The sequence below is a fragment of the Colobus angolensis genome, unplaced genomic scaffold (genome assembly GCF_000951035.1).
Source record: "Colobus angolensis palliatus isolate OR3802 unplaced genomic scaffold, Cang.pa_1.0 Scaffold26, whole genome shotgun sequence".
In the NCBI taxonomy this organism is placed as follows: domain Eukaryota; kingdom Metazoa; phylum Chordata; class Mammalia; order Primates; family Cercopithecidae; genus Colobus; species Colobus angolensis.
This window is the reverse complement of record NW_012115821.1, coordinates 11685658-11701980: the sequence shown is the minus strand read 5'-3', so window position 1 is coordinate 11701980 and position 16323 is coordinate 11685658. Positions and strand designations below refer to the sequence as shown.

The window sequence follows — 16323 nt, the reverse complement described above, 5'->3', positions numbered from 1 at the left end:
CCCCATTCAACCCACTACAGGAAAAATTAGTAATAGATGAAATCAGAGGGGGCAATGGTTGATGGCAGGGGGTGGATGGAGGAATGCAAGTCGGAACCTTGTCAATCACTGTGATAACTTTGGCTTTAGTTAGAGGAAGGTAGGAAGCCATTGTGGGGATAATCGGAGAAGTGACATAGATTCAACATGTTTAATAGGATCACTCTGGCTGCTGCCATGCAAAAAAGTTCCAATAGCATTTAATCCTTACATTGATACTTTGTTGGCTTAAGAGCATGCCAAATTTAGATCAGAAATGAAAAAGATGAGAAGAACCCGACAGACAGTAGATCTTCAGAAAATATTTAATAATTAAATATTCCTTTACCTAACCATCCTGTTTTGAACCAAAATTAAATTTATCCTGTAAATATTTATCAACTATCTAATATACGCAAGATTCTGACTCTAAGAATTAAAGCAATCACATCCTACCTAATGTGGTATTGACTGACAACCCCTTTTTTTCTTTAAGTTTTATATCATCTCTTTGTGTAGACAATAATTGAAGAATCTCAACTTAGTGGGACAAAGATGTGCTACCATTGTATTCTTTGCCCTCATTTTTCAGCCACCCTACCTTGAATCCCTTTCTGGCTTTTTAACAGTATCTTGGGCAGAATGTATAACTATGTAGTCACTTTCCATAATTGTAAATCTCTCCATTTTAAAATTCTTGTCTTGGTTCTATCAAAATTTTATATCCTACCAAGCACAGACTTGAGATGCAACTTTTATTACTTAGAGCTCTCTACAAATGTTTCCCCCATAGTGAGGCTAAACTATGCTAGCATTAAAGGCAGAGTGGTCTTAGGTAACAGGTTGCCTGTCAACAAGTGACAGGCAGCCAGGTGCGGTGGCACATGCCTGTTATTCCAGCACTTTGGGAGGCTGAGGTGGATTGCTTGAGCTCAGGAGTTTGAGATCAGCCTGGGCAACATGGTGAAACCTCATCTCTACAAAAAAATGCAAAAATTAGCTGGGTGTGGTGGCCTGCACCTGTAGTCCCAGCTGCTCAGGAGGCTGAGGTGAGAAGATCACTTGAGCCCTGGAGTTCAAGGCTGCAGTGAGCCAAGGTTGCGCCACTGCACTACAGCCTGGGTGACAGAGTGAGACTCTGTCTCAAAAACAAAAATGCAAAATGAAACACACATACACATGCACACAACACACACACACAAAGACAAACAGGTGACAGGTAAGGGTCCCTGGTCTAGCTCCAGTTCCATCTGCTGCGAGCCTCTGCAAATACAGTAATCTGCACTGGTGAATTAACAGGCATGTTTTCTTCAGGAAGGTAGTAAAGTCTCGCCCCCATTTGTTTCTGAGGATTCATTTACAAAAGGACACTCATGTCTCCCTTTTAGATCTGCCGGTGTTCCATGATCCAATCCCCTCTTTGGATAGGCCAGCACCTCAGTTGGCCCAGCATCTACCTGAGCAACCTAGTGGTGCCTGCCTTCTACTCTGACATTCATGGTCATTTACAGGAACCAGGGGACCTGCTGAGGTTGGTTCTTCTGGGCTTCTTCAAAGGGCTACCGAAAAGGCGGGATAGTGTAGAAAAGTTGTTTTCATCTTTTTTCCCAGGAACACTCCTCCTCTTCAGTGACTTCTTGCTCTGCTACTACAGGCCTCTCCAACAAGCCTCCCTGGCCCCAACCTACATTCAGGAATGCAAAGATGAGAATCAAGCACTCTTGGGCACTCACGTACAATTCCAAACTCCACAGAGCACGTGGGAAGCTCTCCAAGAGCAATTGTACCTCCCTGCACTCGCAGATTGTGACAGTGCCTGCATCAGCTTGCAGGTTCTACAGCTTCGTAGCATCAAGCCGGGGAACAAGATGCCAGTGTCATTTTGTGGAAAGCATCCCCCGAGGGACGTGACTTTCGAGGCAGTGGGAGTAATTACTCCAGAAGAGGGAAGAAGAAAGCATCTCAACACTCCTCATTTCATCTGTCGATCTTTATCCTCATGAATCCTCTCCCTTTGCAGTTTGGGGGCGTGGAGGTATGGTTTGGTGAGGTAGGAAATGTTCTGCTGCTGCCTCTCAGTAATGTGGATATGGGGAGCATCTGTCCCCAAATGTCAGCCTTCCTGCTTAGGCCTTAGCTGTTTATTCCAGGGAAATACGAAAAGTTTCACTCAACATCTGCTGCACTCCTGAACTTCAATTACATTACTGCAGATAGGACTCCCTGAGAGATGGCTTCTAGAGTGATTTTTTTCCTAAGCAGAATAGAAATTACTAACTAGTATTCTAGGCCTCTGCATGTGAAACACTCCAGATTTTAATGTAATTCCTGTTGATTTATTTTTATCCTGACACATCTTATTTAACAACTATTAAAGCAATCATCTTTGGCGAATGGAAGGGTATCGTGGCTAACTTTTTAAAGTATTAGCACACAAATCTCTTGAACTGGGAATTAATCTTAAAGATAAAAAGAACTCTTGATAACTTTAGGCATTTCGAAACCTATCAGGAAAGAGAAAAATTGGAGAGCCAGATGAATTTAGCTCCTCCTGGACTCATTTTATCTCAGAGCAAATTACGCTGCTAGCCAAGCTAAACTGTTGGGCCTCATATAGATGGCACTGGAGAGTAAAGCTTAAACCTTCTAGACTTTCAGAAGTCACTAAGGTTGGTCTTATTCTTAAATGATAATGAAGCTTACAATAAAATAATAAAACCACAAACAGCAAAATGCCCATAAAAATATAAATGGCCGAGTAAAGCTTTAGGAAAATATAATACTAGAAAGTGGGGCTAATGGGAAAGGTTTTAACTCTAGAGAGAAGAACTTCTCAGGACACCCACCCCACAGTACATAGATTTTTGCAGCATATGTGAAATGCAACCAGAGAGGGTGAAATGAACAATGGAATGAGAATCAAGAGTCCTGGGTAAAGCCCAGACTCCCATGAACTAGAGCCACCATTGGTCTGTGCCTCAGCTTTTCCATTTAAACCACTCATAGGCCAATGAGGATAGAACAATTTTTGTTTCAGAAAGGTTCTTGCTCTGCAGCTCAGGCTAGAGTGCCGTGGTGCAATCATAGCTTACTATAACCTGGAACGCCTGGGCTAAAGCAATCCTCCTACCTCAGCCTCGCAAGTAGTTAGGACTACAGATGCATGCCATCACACCTAGCCAATAAATTTTTCTTGTAGAAAAGGGTCTAGCTATGCTGCCTAGGTTGGTCTCAAACTCCTGGCCTCAAGTGATCCTCCTGCTTCAGCCTCCCAAAATTCTGGGATTACAGGTGTGCACCACTGTGCCTGTCTGAAACAAAATATTGACTCCAAAAATGCATTGTTAGTCATAAAATATAATTTTAATTATTTTAAATTATTTTAATGTAAGATATTAGTTATATGTGTATAAATATACTCTCCACTGCCACAGTTACCCCAAACACATATACAAAAGGGAAAGAAAGAACACTGCCTCAGTATCCCCCATGCTACAAGTAAGCTTTCCCTTAAACCAGTGTTAGGAGGCTAAGTTCAGTGTGAGGAAGATGACCATTTGATACAAAGAAAGAGTTCTGCTGGTTTTAATTCATCAGCAAGTCTACAACCATGCTTAACTTAATGGTCTTGATGAACAAAAAACATGCTTGGTCTTAGGGATATAAAGGAGCTTCTTCCATCTGTTTTTCTCCCTCTAAAATCTGGGCTGCTACAGAGACCATGTGCACTGGCATGTCCATTCCTGTTATGAAAATATTGAAATACAGAAGTATTACTTACTACCCTTGCGTACTGCTCACCACCTCTTTGCTTCCTTCCCTGGACTCTCCAGACATCCCCACAATGCAGAAATTAATATGTTGATGTCTGGCACAGCAGAGAGCTTTCAGGAACCACCTTTGATATTGGTCAGTACCATGTGTCATACTAATTATTACAAATAAACATAACTAACTCCACTGCCTAAGACTTATCCACCCATATCCTGACCCCCAACTGCAGATAGATATAAGCTAAACCAAGTCTCCTGAAATATATTTAAAGCCTGTAGTAGAAGTCTCATAAAGATAGTTTAGATTGCAAACCACTTCAGGCATCTGGTATTGTAGAGGTTTTTAAGGATAAGTCCAATTTAGGATTTGTGCCCAGAAGCTATTTGCAAATTTATGGTTATTTTTTCAGTTAATTAGTTTGAGAAAGGAAATGGCAGCTAAGTAAATAAATTAGATCATTAATTTGCAATAAATATAAATTAATTATGCTAATTCTAAGAGTTGAACACATATACAAATTATGTATATATAATAAAAATAAGGAATATACATAAGACTCTATTAGAAGAAAGCTATCTTGACTGTTGTAAAAACTCTACGTATATGTACTCAGTAGATTTTAACAGTCTTGATATGTGCATGAAAATATAAAAGAATCAGTAACTACCTACTGATGTTCAAACAAACCTATTTTCATTCCAAATGGAAATTAGAATATATTTTGCATTGAGTTAATTACATGACACTTCTCATAAATAATGATGTATTATTATTCCATTCATTACTTATAATTATATTCCTTAGCAAGTGCGAGGCCGGCAACACCATGACCAGTCTTTTCCTGTTCCTTAAAATCTGATGACTTGCATGGAAAGCAGGTCAAAAATATGCCAGAATGTAATGAACAGAGTTCAGTAATTGTTAATCATGATAGTTTAAAACTATCTGAAAAAGTTACTGTGGAAATAAATAGAAATTTTGAACAGCTTTCCACATTACAGGATACCCATGATAGCAATATGAGAAATATTCAAAGTGTTATCTAGATACATATAATTATCATTCTACCATTTGCTAGAAATGGAGAAAGAACATCCCTAATATCCCTCTCCCCCAACACACACCTACATTAACAGACTTATATTCTGTGTAGATCCGCAGATTGTAAAGATATGCATTTCTGGTTGTAAAAGTGACTCTACAGCCTTTATGCAATTCTGAGAAATGTACCTGATGAAAATGACAGTTGAATTTTTATCCTGTAATGCATAATCAGGTCAGGCCAACACACCCCATCCCATTCACAGCAGGGTAACTCTAGTGTGGAAGACAGGTCAAGATCAAGGAAAGACAGTTAAAACCGTCATTAAGCAACAGTGACCTGGTGAACCACAAGGCTACTTTGTACGTGCATATCCTCACCAGAGAGCAGGCAGTAAGGAGCCAGAAGGGTCAAGGAAGAGAAGGCAGATAGCAGGAAGTAGTCCAGATGAGGTCTAGAGACCAACACGTACATGCCTCAGGAACAGTGTTTCATGGGTATGTCACCTTCATTTTGAAGGGGCCAGGGCAAAGTGTAGAAAGTCCATGCATTTTTCTCCATCCAATTTCAAACCTTCCTTGCACACATACAAAGTACCTACTTAATTCCTTCAGCGTCAGGTTACAACAATCCATCATTCTGTCTATGATAAAAAATACAGATGTCAGTCTCGGCTCCAGGAACAAAAAATAAACTTGAGAGAGGAAGAGACTAGCATGGAGGGCTTCCCCTTCCCCTCTAGTGCCCATGACAGTTACTGCCTTCTGACCCCACGTGCAGCCTGAGTCCTCAACCTTGGCAGCTCACTACCAACTGATCAGCTGGTATGTGAGATAAAATGACTTTGTTTTCTGCATTGTAATTCTTTAGATGGCAAGTCAAGATGGATGATGGTCACACAAAGTTTGTCTTACAATGAGAGTTGGTAGGATTCTCTGTGGTGGACTTTAGACATTGAAAAAAGATGTTTGTCAACTTCGAATGATGAAAGCATCCAATAACTTCCTTTGTTCCCATTGGCCAATACTATCAGAAGCTGCTTCTAGCTGGTGGCCATGTACTCTAATAACCCAAGGGTAGGTGCACATTCACATGGAAACCTTTCCCACAGAAGTAGGAAAAAGAAAGCTCCAACTTCACAATCACTGCTAAATGCATGTCTTTGAACACAACAATCTGCCAAATGAAGTCAAGAAAAAATGTGACCACAAGAAAACCAACTTGCCCCATTACAACTACAGCAAGATTGTCTTTGAACATTTCTCCTCTAAAAGCTTAAGCTGACTGATATACAACAAGCATGCACAGAGCAAAGACAAGACATGTGCTTAGGGCAATTTTCAGAGCAAAAACCTATCTTTAGCAATAAAGATATTAAAATAGTGCTTGTGCTCATTTTACTTGTACAGGAAGGTTTAAAAAGAAACTCTTTAGAGAAATGGAAGATCACTAATAACTGCAGCTTCCTGAACAATTAAAGGAATTCACAAGATTACAACCCACTGAGGAAATGACAAATATTTCTGATTTTTATGGAAGGACTAAAAGGGCGCTTTTATCTATAGCATCTATTTGGTAAGAATCACTGCTAAGTAATGAGCTATTTTTATTATTTTTCCACTTGTTTCAGGAGCACTCAACATGGTAACAGTCTGAAAACTGCAGAAATTTAACATTGCTTTTTGGAAAGTAAATGTTCTGTATTAAAAGACAGTTGTCAGAGTTTTCTTTTCTACCTTTTGAAGTTGGATCTTGGAGCACAGTTTGCATTGTAGCAAACTTTTTATTTCTAATGTGTCAGCAGAAATGTTGTTTAAGTGACCTAGTCTAATTCTCTCACAAATATACTTTGTAAGGCTGTCCCTCCATGCATCATCCTAATGTTGTTTGGCCCTGGTAACATTCTGTGTGTGATGGTCTTGGTTGGAAAAATCTGCTCTTTTTAATAACTGATTCAATAAACTCTTGAAGAATGATTTGTAGAATACAGTATGATCAGTGAGCAAGGTTTCTGTCTGTCATCACACACCCTATTCAATTCATCCACAAATGTTGCTGTGTCTCCCTCATGTTGCAGCTCCTTATGCCATTCAGAATAGCAATGCAGAGATCAATACACTCTCTGCTGAAAACAACAGAACATAACAAATGAATAATTTTATTTACAACAAAAGCCCCAGTCTTCAAATGGATACCACTGATGTTTAAATTCATTTTCATGCTCAACTCAAGAAGAGAGATAGACACAGCACAAAGCAAAGGAAGGAGGGGTAAGGAGAGTATTAGCCATAATGGTTCAAACTTATTTAAGCCATGAACAATAGCTGGGCTGCACTGAGACACATGAATAAAATGTTTGCTGCAGAATTCTGAATGTGTACTCTTCAAAATGATTCTATCACCAAGAAACTCTGAAAAGCATTTTCCAGTAACAAGAAATTAATGGATTAAAGACATTCTGACATATTATTCTAAGTGCTGCACCACAGAAGCCAAAGCCTGTTCAATAGGCTTTAAACAGTGCTGGCAAGGAACAGAAGTGTTTGCTTCAGGTGGGAACAAGGAGGGACTGAAGTGGCTGTTCTGAGAATGAAGCAAACCATCCTGTTTCAAAAGCATATCTTTGGCCCCTGATTTGACAGTTCTTTTTCTTTCTCTGAAAGCTATGAAAAAGTCAGTGAGCAAAGTCATAAGAAGTAAGTGTTGGTGGGGGGCAGCAAAATGTTATAAGAGCCACAAGTTCAAAGATGACATTTACAAGTCTCTCATGAATGGCACACTCCCCAAAGGGCACCTGAATGCCATTTTTAAGAAGAATTCATCAAACATACAAAACAAAATGTTCCATTTTACATAAAGATGCCAATATACTGCCCTTAAAACACAGATTGGTCCATTCACAAATTAACATGTAAAGAAATGGCAAAGAATCTTTTCCCATCTGCCATCAATTCATTCACTGCTTTTAGATTTAACTCCCTATACTCACACACTTGTAAACAGAATTGTAATGGACAAAGGATGAGGGGGAAGCTGGGGAAACCTAGCTTGGACGTGATACTGAAACATCTGGAAAAAAGTGGTGACAAGACTTGGCCTTGTGCATGGGAATAGGGAACAGGTGGGATTTCAGCACATCCTGTCTCCCTATTCTGTTAACTGGAACAATGCATATGCTCCTGATGTTTCCAGTCTCACTTTAGATTCAGTGAACATAGTACATTTGGATGCTAAGAAAAAAGAGATGTGCAAGAGCAGGTCCCATCCATAGGAAGGAAAGACTCGGTGCAGAGAGAAATAGGGATGCACATACTTCAGATATGAGGCAGACTGGACTATGTGTTTGGTCATGGTACCTGGAACGGAGTATGAGCTCAGTAATAAAGTGTTGAATGAATCAACATGTGAATAAGGAAGTGAGTGTCACAAAGAGGAAAGGGTTTTTTGGTTTTGTTTTTGTTTTTCTCCCTAGGAGGGTGGGACAGTTATCAAAGCATTTTAGTTGAAATGAAAAGGATGGGGAGAATCTCCAGTTGAGGCGAGAGGCAGGAGAAAGTATGGTAAAGGGATAGTACAACACATATTCAGGAAACAGCCGGAAAGAGGGGAGACTGAGCCAGTACAATGAAGGTCCTTAAAAACTATTCTAAGGAATTTGGACTTTATCCTCAAAAAATAGACATTCATTATTGGTTTATTCACAAGGGAAGAGAAGAATGATATGGTCAGGGCTGTGGTTCATATAAAGTTATAGGCTGGATTGGAAAAGCCCAGAGGCAGGGAGACATCATAAATCTACACAAACCATACCTAAGGGCTAGACTAGGGCAGGCAGGATAGAACACTGGAGGAAGATAAAAGCCCACTCCAGACATCTCACCGTTTATTTATGAAATGTTAGTGGACAGAGCTATCCACATCTTCCATTCTCAAATCTCAGGACAAAAGACTAGAGCTTTCTGCAAGCAAATGAGTACCTTATTAAGATGTGTCTCCCAGTTGTAACATGGCAGAATTTATAAAGGTAAAGTAAAATAAAAAGTTACAAAATCATCACATAAGAAGGACTGTCTGAATGCATTGTCTACTGGCCTGAGACTGTTTTAAATAGTACAGATGTTAATTAGCCTTACAGAGTATACTGATTTTAAAAATGCTCCGGTTCTCATTGTTCTTATAATCAGAAAAGGTTGGATCCTTCTTGCTACCTTCCAAACAAACTGAAGTGTGTTAATTGTAATAAAATATTCTCCAAGTATTTACTCAAATATATAGTAACTGAACAGGGTTCATTTCCCTAATGGCGACACCAGTGCCATCCAGAAAGAAACTAGTTGGTATTCACTACTTGTGCACTATTCACTACAGATATTTTCCTAGATATAGACATTTCCACTTTTCAATTGAGTTCAAACTCACATACGCCCTGGTTTTATACATCACATTTTCTGAGTTTGTTAAAAAGTCTGAAAAATCAAGTTACTCTCAAGATACGAGTAAAAAAACTACAAAGAGAAGTTCATTCCATTATTAACCATTTTAAAAAGTGGCCAACATGGCGAAACCACATCTCTACTAAAAATACAAAAATTAGTTCGGGGTGGTAGTGCCTGCCAGTGGTACCAGCTACTTGGGAGGCTGTGGCACAAGAATCGCTTGAACCCGGGAGGCAGAGATTGTACTGAGCCAAGATCGCGCCACTGCAACCTAGCCTGGGCTACAGAGTGAGACTCTGCCTCAAAAGGAGAAAAAAAAAAAAGGGTAGTGCATCTGAGACCTCTCATTTTCATAGGAATGAGAGTGAATTTAGACAAACAGAGCTTGTCTAAATTCACATTTTCATCCCAGGTCCCTTTATTTCTTTTCTAAAAGTCAATTAAAGCTGGCACATAGAGAGAGATGGCATTTAAATCATATTCTTTTAACACCTTAATTTACAGATATTTTGCTTTTAAAAACCCCAAAGGAAAAAGCCCACCACAAACTTACAGCAAAATAAAATGTTACTTCAAGAAATTCAGGTCTTTTACAAGAATTCAATACACAATTGGCATTAAACTTAAAAAACTGTTCTGTTTTCTAGGGTCTTTCTAAATCATTCCAGTACTCTTTTCAATAAACAGAAGAAAATAGTTTTCTAATATTATTTAGACTCATTTTATACATTTAAAATAATAATTTTAAATATTAAGAAAAACTTACATATTTACTAGATTATTGCTTATTGGTTTTCTAATACAATTTATGTGACTAGAATTTGGATTCCAGAAATTTGGGAGTCTATAACACAATCACAATTATCTTTTGGTACACATTTTTCTTATTTGTATTTTTTTTTCCAGCATACAATAGTTATATGGCTAGAAAGGAAGATTATTCATGAAGTTCTCAAGCACTTTCCACATTTTCACTGAAAAAAAAAAATGTAGCTTACTCAGAAAAACCTCTTGGCATATTTGTACATTCAGAATTACTAAGAAATTCATTTCAAAGCAAAATCATGTCTCAGTGTGGAAAATACTTATTATCTGAAAATATCAAATTTTATTCTGTTGCCTTCTGCGTAGTAAACTAAGTTAAGGAGGAAAGAGAAAAACATCCTGAAGAGTCAGTACAAAATTCATATGCACACAATCAGGGGTGATGCTTTCAACAACATAAAAACAACTCCCCAAGCATTTCACCAATACTTGTTATTCCCACCGCAGAAGAATAAAGCTCCTGCTGAAGTCTATAGGAGGAAAGACCGCAACTCAGTGGTCAGAGGGAAATAAAACAACACTACCCACCAATGACACCGGCCAGTGATCTACAAGCTGGTATTTTTCCTAAGAGAAAATGTTATTTCAGGTCCTAGTTTTTTTTAAAAAAAAAAGTAAGTATATTTATATATATAAATTTAAATAAAACGCATAACTGGAATGATCTCCAAGAGGTAAAGCAACAAAGTCAGTCTCAAATCCGCGCATATCTTGCTTCCACATCACAAAGGCACCACCCAATCTACTATTAAAATTCACAACAGATAAGTTGAAAACCAAGTGCCCGTGATATTCACTGGGCTCATTTCAGAAGCACCTATTTATTTACTCAGCTATGATAGTGAAAAGGTCAAGCAAAAATTCACCTCCAAAGCCACGGTTGCTAAGCAACTCTCTTCAGAAGTTCTGCAACATTGATCAAGCATATTACTGGTGCCACCAACTGGATTCAGAATAAATGTGTGTAACATCTTACCTGGTGTCTCCAAAATGGGAGGGAAATGGATCCTTTCTTTACCTTTTTGGACAGACTGGAGGCCAATCTTATATTTATATTCATTTGGCTGGTTAGGCTCAGAAGACTTTTATTTTTCCTCTCCAGACAAAAAAGGATACGTCCTGGTACCACAGGTTTCCTATTCACAAGAGCGAAGGACAGTTCTGTTTTGAGAAACACCACAGAGGGCTTGATGAGATGTTGGCCAAATCTGAACGACATGTCCTCACAGCTGAAGTCTAAAAGACAATGGATAGAATTCAAATAAGAAACTCAGCTTATATACCACCTTAAAGAAAGCAAATTCCATTACTACAGATTCTTAGTTGCAGAGAGGATGCCATTGAAATTGTTCCTTATTGAATGTTCATCAAGATGCATTCTGGGCAAGTCTTTCTAAAATACTCCACTCTCCCTACCAGTGTTTCCTTGATTAGAGTTAGCAATTTTCAAGCAGAAGTTTGCACTTGGACAACAAAACAGCCTTTCCCCTTTACTCCCTCTGCACTTCACGGTGCCACCTTAACTCAGATCCACAAGGCCCTATTTGTCAGGTACTTATTTTTACCTATCTATTTTGTCATCTCTGCTAAGCTGAAAATTTTCATTAACTATAAACCTTCTAATTCTTAAATGCTTCTCTCAAATGGTTTTGTGTTCATATAATAGCAATTTACAGCAAGTGCAAACACTGTCTGACCTTGCCTACAATTACAAAAACATGAGCACCCCCAGAGAACTATTCTAGCAAAATCTCCAAAATTAAGGAGAAAAAAATAATTTTTAAAAAGGAAGGAAGGAGCAAAACAGAGTTCAAAACCAGAACAATTCCTGGTTGTAATAGGGCCACAAAGCAGCAAGGTACCTGAAATGTTCTACGTCCTCCTTTTCAGGGAACGCCACGGGGGGCTGGGGGCAGGAAAGGGAGGCTGAAGGGAATTTGGCACATGGCATAGCTGAGACAAGCCAAATCCATCTAGCACCAAGGAATGACTTTTTAATCAGATGGATGCCAATACACAACAAAGTTACTTTGTGAATGACTAAGACGCACTTTGTGAGTGACTAAAAAACACCATCCCTAGAAAACGATTTCATTTTTCTAACTCAGGAACAGCTTAGTACAAAATTGATGAACATGGATCACTCTATGGAAAAACAGAGAAAAGATTATAAAAAGGATGAAATTAGAAAATAGTTGGCTATTGATCATACTGTAAAATATGTATTTGGTTTTCAACCCCATTTCCTGACATGCAACTCCTAAAATCCTTAGAAACTCCAAAGTGATGTCTTTTTCTATGCTAATGATTAACTGGTGGCTAGCAGCCTCTAAGAGTCTAGGTAGCTTCAGGATGGTACTGGTCACAAGAAGGACCAATGCAGGATTACAGGACTGGAACTTTCAGCCCCACTCCCCAGTCTCCCAGGAGGAGAGAGGGGCTGAAGGTGAAGTTGATCACCAATGGTCAACATTTTAATCGGTCATGTTTACATAATGAAGCCTCTGTAAAAACCCAGAAGAACAGGTTTAGGGAGCTTCTGGATAGCTGAACACGGAGGTTCCTGGAGGATGACTTGCCCTGGGAGAGCCCTGGGAGAGCATGGAAGCTCCGTGCTCTTTCCTCCATACCTCACCTTATGCATCTTTTCATCAGTATCCTTTGTAATATTTGTTGTAATAAACTGGTAAACCTAAGTATTTCCCTGAATTCTTCGAGCTGCTCAAGCAAATTGATTGAACTCAAAGAAGGGACCATGGGGTCCCTGATTTACATTCAGTCAGTTGGAAGTTCCAGAGGCCCAGACTTCCAACTGGTATCTGAAAGTCAGGGGCCAGTCTCACGGCACTGAGCCCTCAACCTGTGGAATCTGAGGCTATCTCCAGGTACATAACATCCAAATTCTTCTGAACTGAATCAAAGGACATCCAGCTGGTGTCCGCTGCTTGGTGTGTTAGGGGGGGATCCCACACATTTGGTCACAGTAGTAGTCTTTGTTGATTGTTGTCGTTGGTGTGAAAGCAGAGGAAAAACATGTTGGGTGCATTTTTTTTTCCTTAGACTATTTTATAAAGCACGTGAATAATGCATGATTGTTAAATGATTCTAATATTCTCAATGACACACAAGACAGAGAACTGTACAAATGTCATTTACTGTGGAAGAACCCATATAGCCAGAACTGTACACATTTCAGGTACTAAAGAAGTAAGATGGGAAGGTTTGCCCCAGTGGTACAGATAATGGTTTTTAGAACATTTACAACCAGCTCATTAAAAACCCAACAGTTCTCAAAGGGAGGTCCCTCCACAATAGCATCAACTTCACTTGGGAACTTATTAGAAATTTTGAGGCCCTACCCCCGACCTACTGAACCAGAAACTTTGGGACAAGGGCCCAGCAATCAAGGCTTCCATAGTTGTCCAGGTGATTCAGAACCACTGACCAAACCCAACCATCCTCCCAATCCTTGGGCCTTTTCCTACTGAATTCCTGCCAAATGGCTGGCTAGTGTATGCTTGAATATGTCCAGTGATGGGGAGTTCATTACCCATTCCTCCTAAGATAGTCAACTCTACAAATAACATAGTTGTTCTTTACACCAAGTCTATCTGTTTTTCATGACTTTATTCTTTGCAATCATATAAAACAAGTATCATGCAAGTGGCAGTGCTTCAGATATTTAGAGTTAGCTATTCTTCATTTTTTCTTGTTTTTCTAGAATAAAGATGGCAAATCACATCAACTATTCTACAAACAGCATTGATTCAAGTGACCTGTGGTTATTTCCCTCCCCAGAATCTACTTCCTTATATTCTTAACCATACCACTTTGATTTTTTGCTTTTAGTAACACCCCACCATATTCTACACGTGGGACTATTCCTACTACCTGGTTCTAGTGATGGGCATGTGACCCAGGCACCCATAGTCCTTTGACATACGATTGGTTCGGGAGTGGACACAGGACACAAAATGAACCAATCAAAGGCAAAGACATCCTTCAGAGTAATACTGCTGGTAGTAACAAGGCCACTTTCTTTTAGTTGAGTTGCCGAACTGGTAGACTATGAACCTGAAACAGCTACGAGTTTTCCTAAAAAAGAGCTGGCTTGATATGAAAGCCAACACTGAGGCAAAGACAGTGAAGATATAGAGACCCATACCTGAAGATACTTTCTGAGCACCTGGATCTAACATTGCCAAAAGAAGTAATGTCCCAGAAGTTTATTTCTCCTTCAGGATAATGGAACAGAATTGACTTAGCATAGGCTCTAGTTGATGAGCTACATTATCATGAGCCCATGAAAGGCTCTTCTTTTTCTTTTCACTTTTCTTATCCTTTTCCTTTTTGTCCTCTATGTCCAGTCCCATTCCCTCCCTTCCCACCCCAGAAATTCACTTTTTCATAATTAATGTATTATTCAGAATCCTCTTTACATGTTTGTGTACATACATTTTTGTCACAAATATATAGGGCTCTTATTCATGGTTTTTAAATTTGTATGTAACTTGTAGCTTTTAAGTCTCATTCTTCTGTATTCTCTCAACAGTGTTTTAGAAACTCATCCATGGTGCTATAAACAACTCTTTCACTGCATTCCACTGTAGTATTCCTTGCCCATTCCTCTAGTGCTATAGAGCTAGCTTGATTACAACCTTTTACCACAAGTTACATGGTGACTACCATTCTCATACATGTTTCCCTGGATTCCGATCCTAGCATCCCATTGTTGGGATTCAGGTCAGATACTTAGATTTTCTAAAATATATGCACCGGCTTGCATGCCTAGCAGCAATACATGAGGATTTCTATTTTCCTACATCCTTACCAGCACTTGATAGTACTTCCTGCTTTTCAAGCTTTTATTTATTGAACGGTAAAATGGCGTCTCTTCCTTTTACTTCATTTGTCTCTAATAGTGATGTGTGTGTATATGCATGTTTCTCTTCCTAAAAAATTGCCAATTTATATACTTTGTCCTCTTTTATATTGCTCTCCTCCCTTCAATTTTCTAATTTTGTAGAGTCCCTTGTATATTCTAAATATTGATCATGGTCTATTAAACACAATAATTATATTTCCACCATCTGTTAATTTCTCTGTTGTTCCCTCCATTGAACAGAAATCATTCATTTTGATGTATTCCAAGTCCATCAATTTTCTTTTCATAGTTTGTGCTCTGCAAATCTCTCAGAACAAATCCCTCTCTACCATAAGGTTGCAAATATATGTATTTCTGTATTTTCTTCTATGGACTTTATATTTTCATCCTTAACATTTAGGTATTTATTCCACTTGGAGCTTTGTTTATAGTATGAAATGCAAAAACAGCTTCATTTTTCTTTTTGTGAGCCAATTTTCCTAGTACCAATTCCTGGGAATGATTACAGTTTTAAGTTCCCATATACACACAGGAATAAGTCTAGACGCCTTTCTATTCTGCGTAAGAGCCAGATGCTGTAGAACAGAGGTCGCACCTTTTTTTTCTCTCTCTTTTCTGTAAAGGACCAGACACAGCAGGCCACACAGTGTCTGTTGCAATTACTCAACTTTGTCATGGCAACATGAAAGCAGTATGAGTAGGTGTGACTGTGCCCCAGTAAAACTTTATTTGAAAAAACAGGCAGCAGCCCAGATTTGGTTTATAGGGGGAGTTTGCCAACTCCTGCTGTATATTGCTAATGTCTAAAGAAAAAACAGAGATCCTCTTTCTATATTTACTATCCCATATAAATTTCAGCCTCCACTCTGCCTCTTTCAAAAAAAAATTCTTAGATGTTGATTAGACTGAATTTAAATTTTAAGAGGGGTGAAGGGAATGTGACATCTTCACAATATTCAATGAAGCCATTTATGAATGCTGCATTTATGCTCTTTAATACCATAATAAAACTCTTGTAATAGAGTTTTAAATTTCCCTTATATGTTTTATGCATTCTATCTTAGATTTATTCCTAGATAGCTTTTAGTTTATGTCACTATTATAAATGGTATCTTATTATTGCCATAATTTATAATTAGTTACTCCCGATACAGTAGAAAGCTATTGATTTTTCTACGTTCTTATAGCTGGCAATCTAGCTGAACTCTTGCATTGCTTCTAATGGTTTCTGCTGATTCTTTTTTGTTGTCGTTTTGTTTTGTTTTTAGAGAGTTTTGCTCTGTCGCCCAGGCTGGAGTGCAGTGGCGTGATCTTGGCTCACTGCAAGCTCCGCCTCCCGGGTT

General features: G+C 38.8%; 1 protein-coding gene across 1 annotated transcript in view; it reads right to left on the bottom strand.

Moving 5' to 3' along the window:
- The window catches only part of FHIT (fragile histidine triad), a 1487281-nt gene that overhangs the window by 780842 nt on the left and 690116 nt on the right, over nucleotides 1-16323 (bottom strand). The window contains exon 8 of the mRNA XM_011947204.1: nucleotides 11212-11331. Coding sequence (XP_011802594.1) covers nucleotides 11212-11314 — 103 coding nt within the window. The 5' untranslated portion in view covers nucleotides 11315-11331. The remainder of the gene's footprint in view (nucleotides 1-11211; nucleotides 11332-16323) is intronic.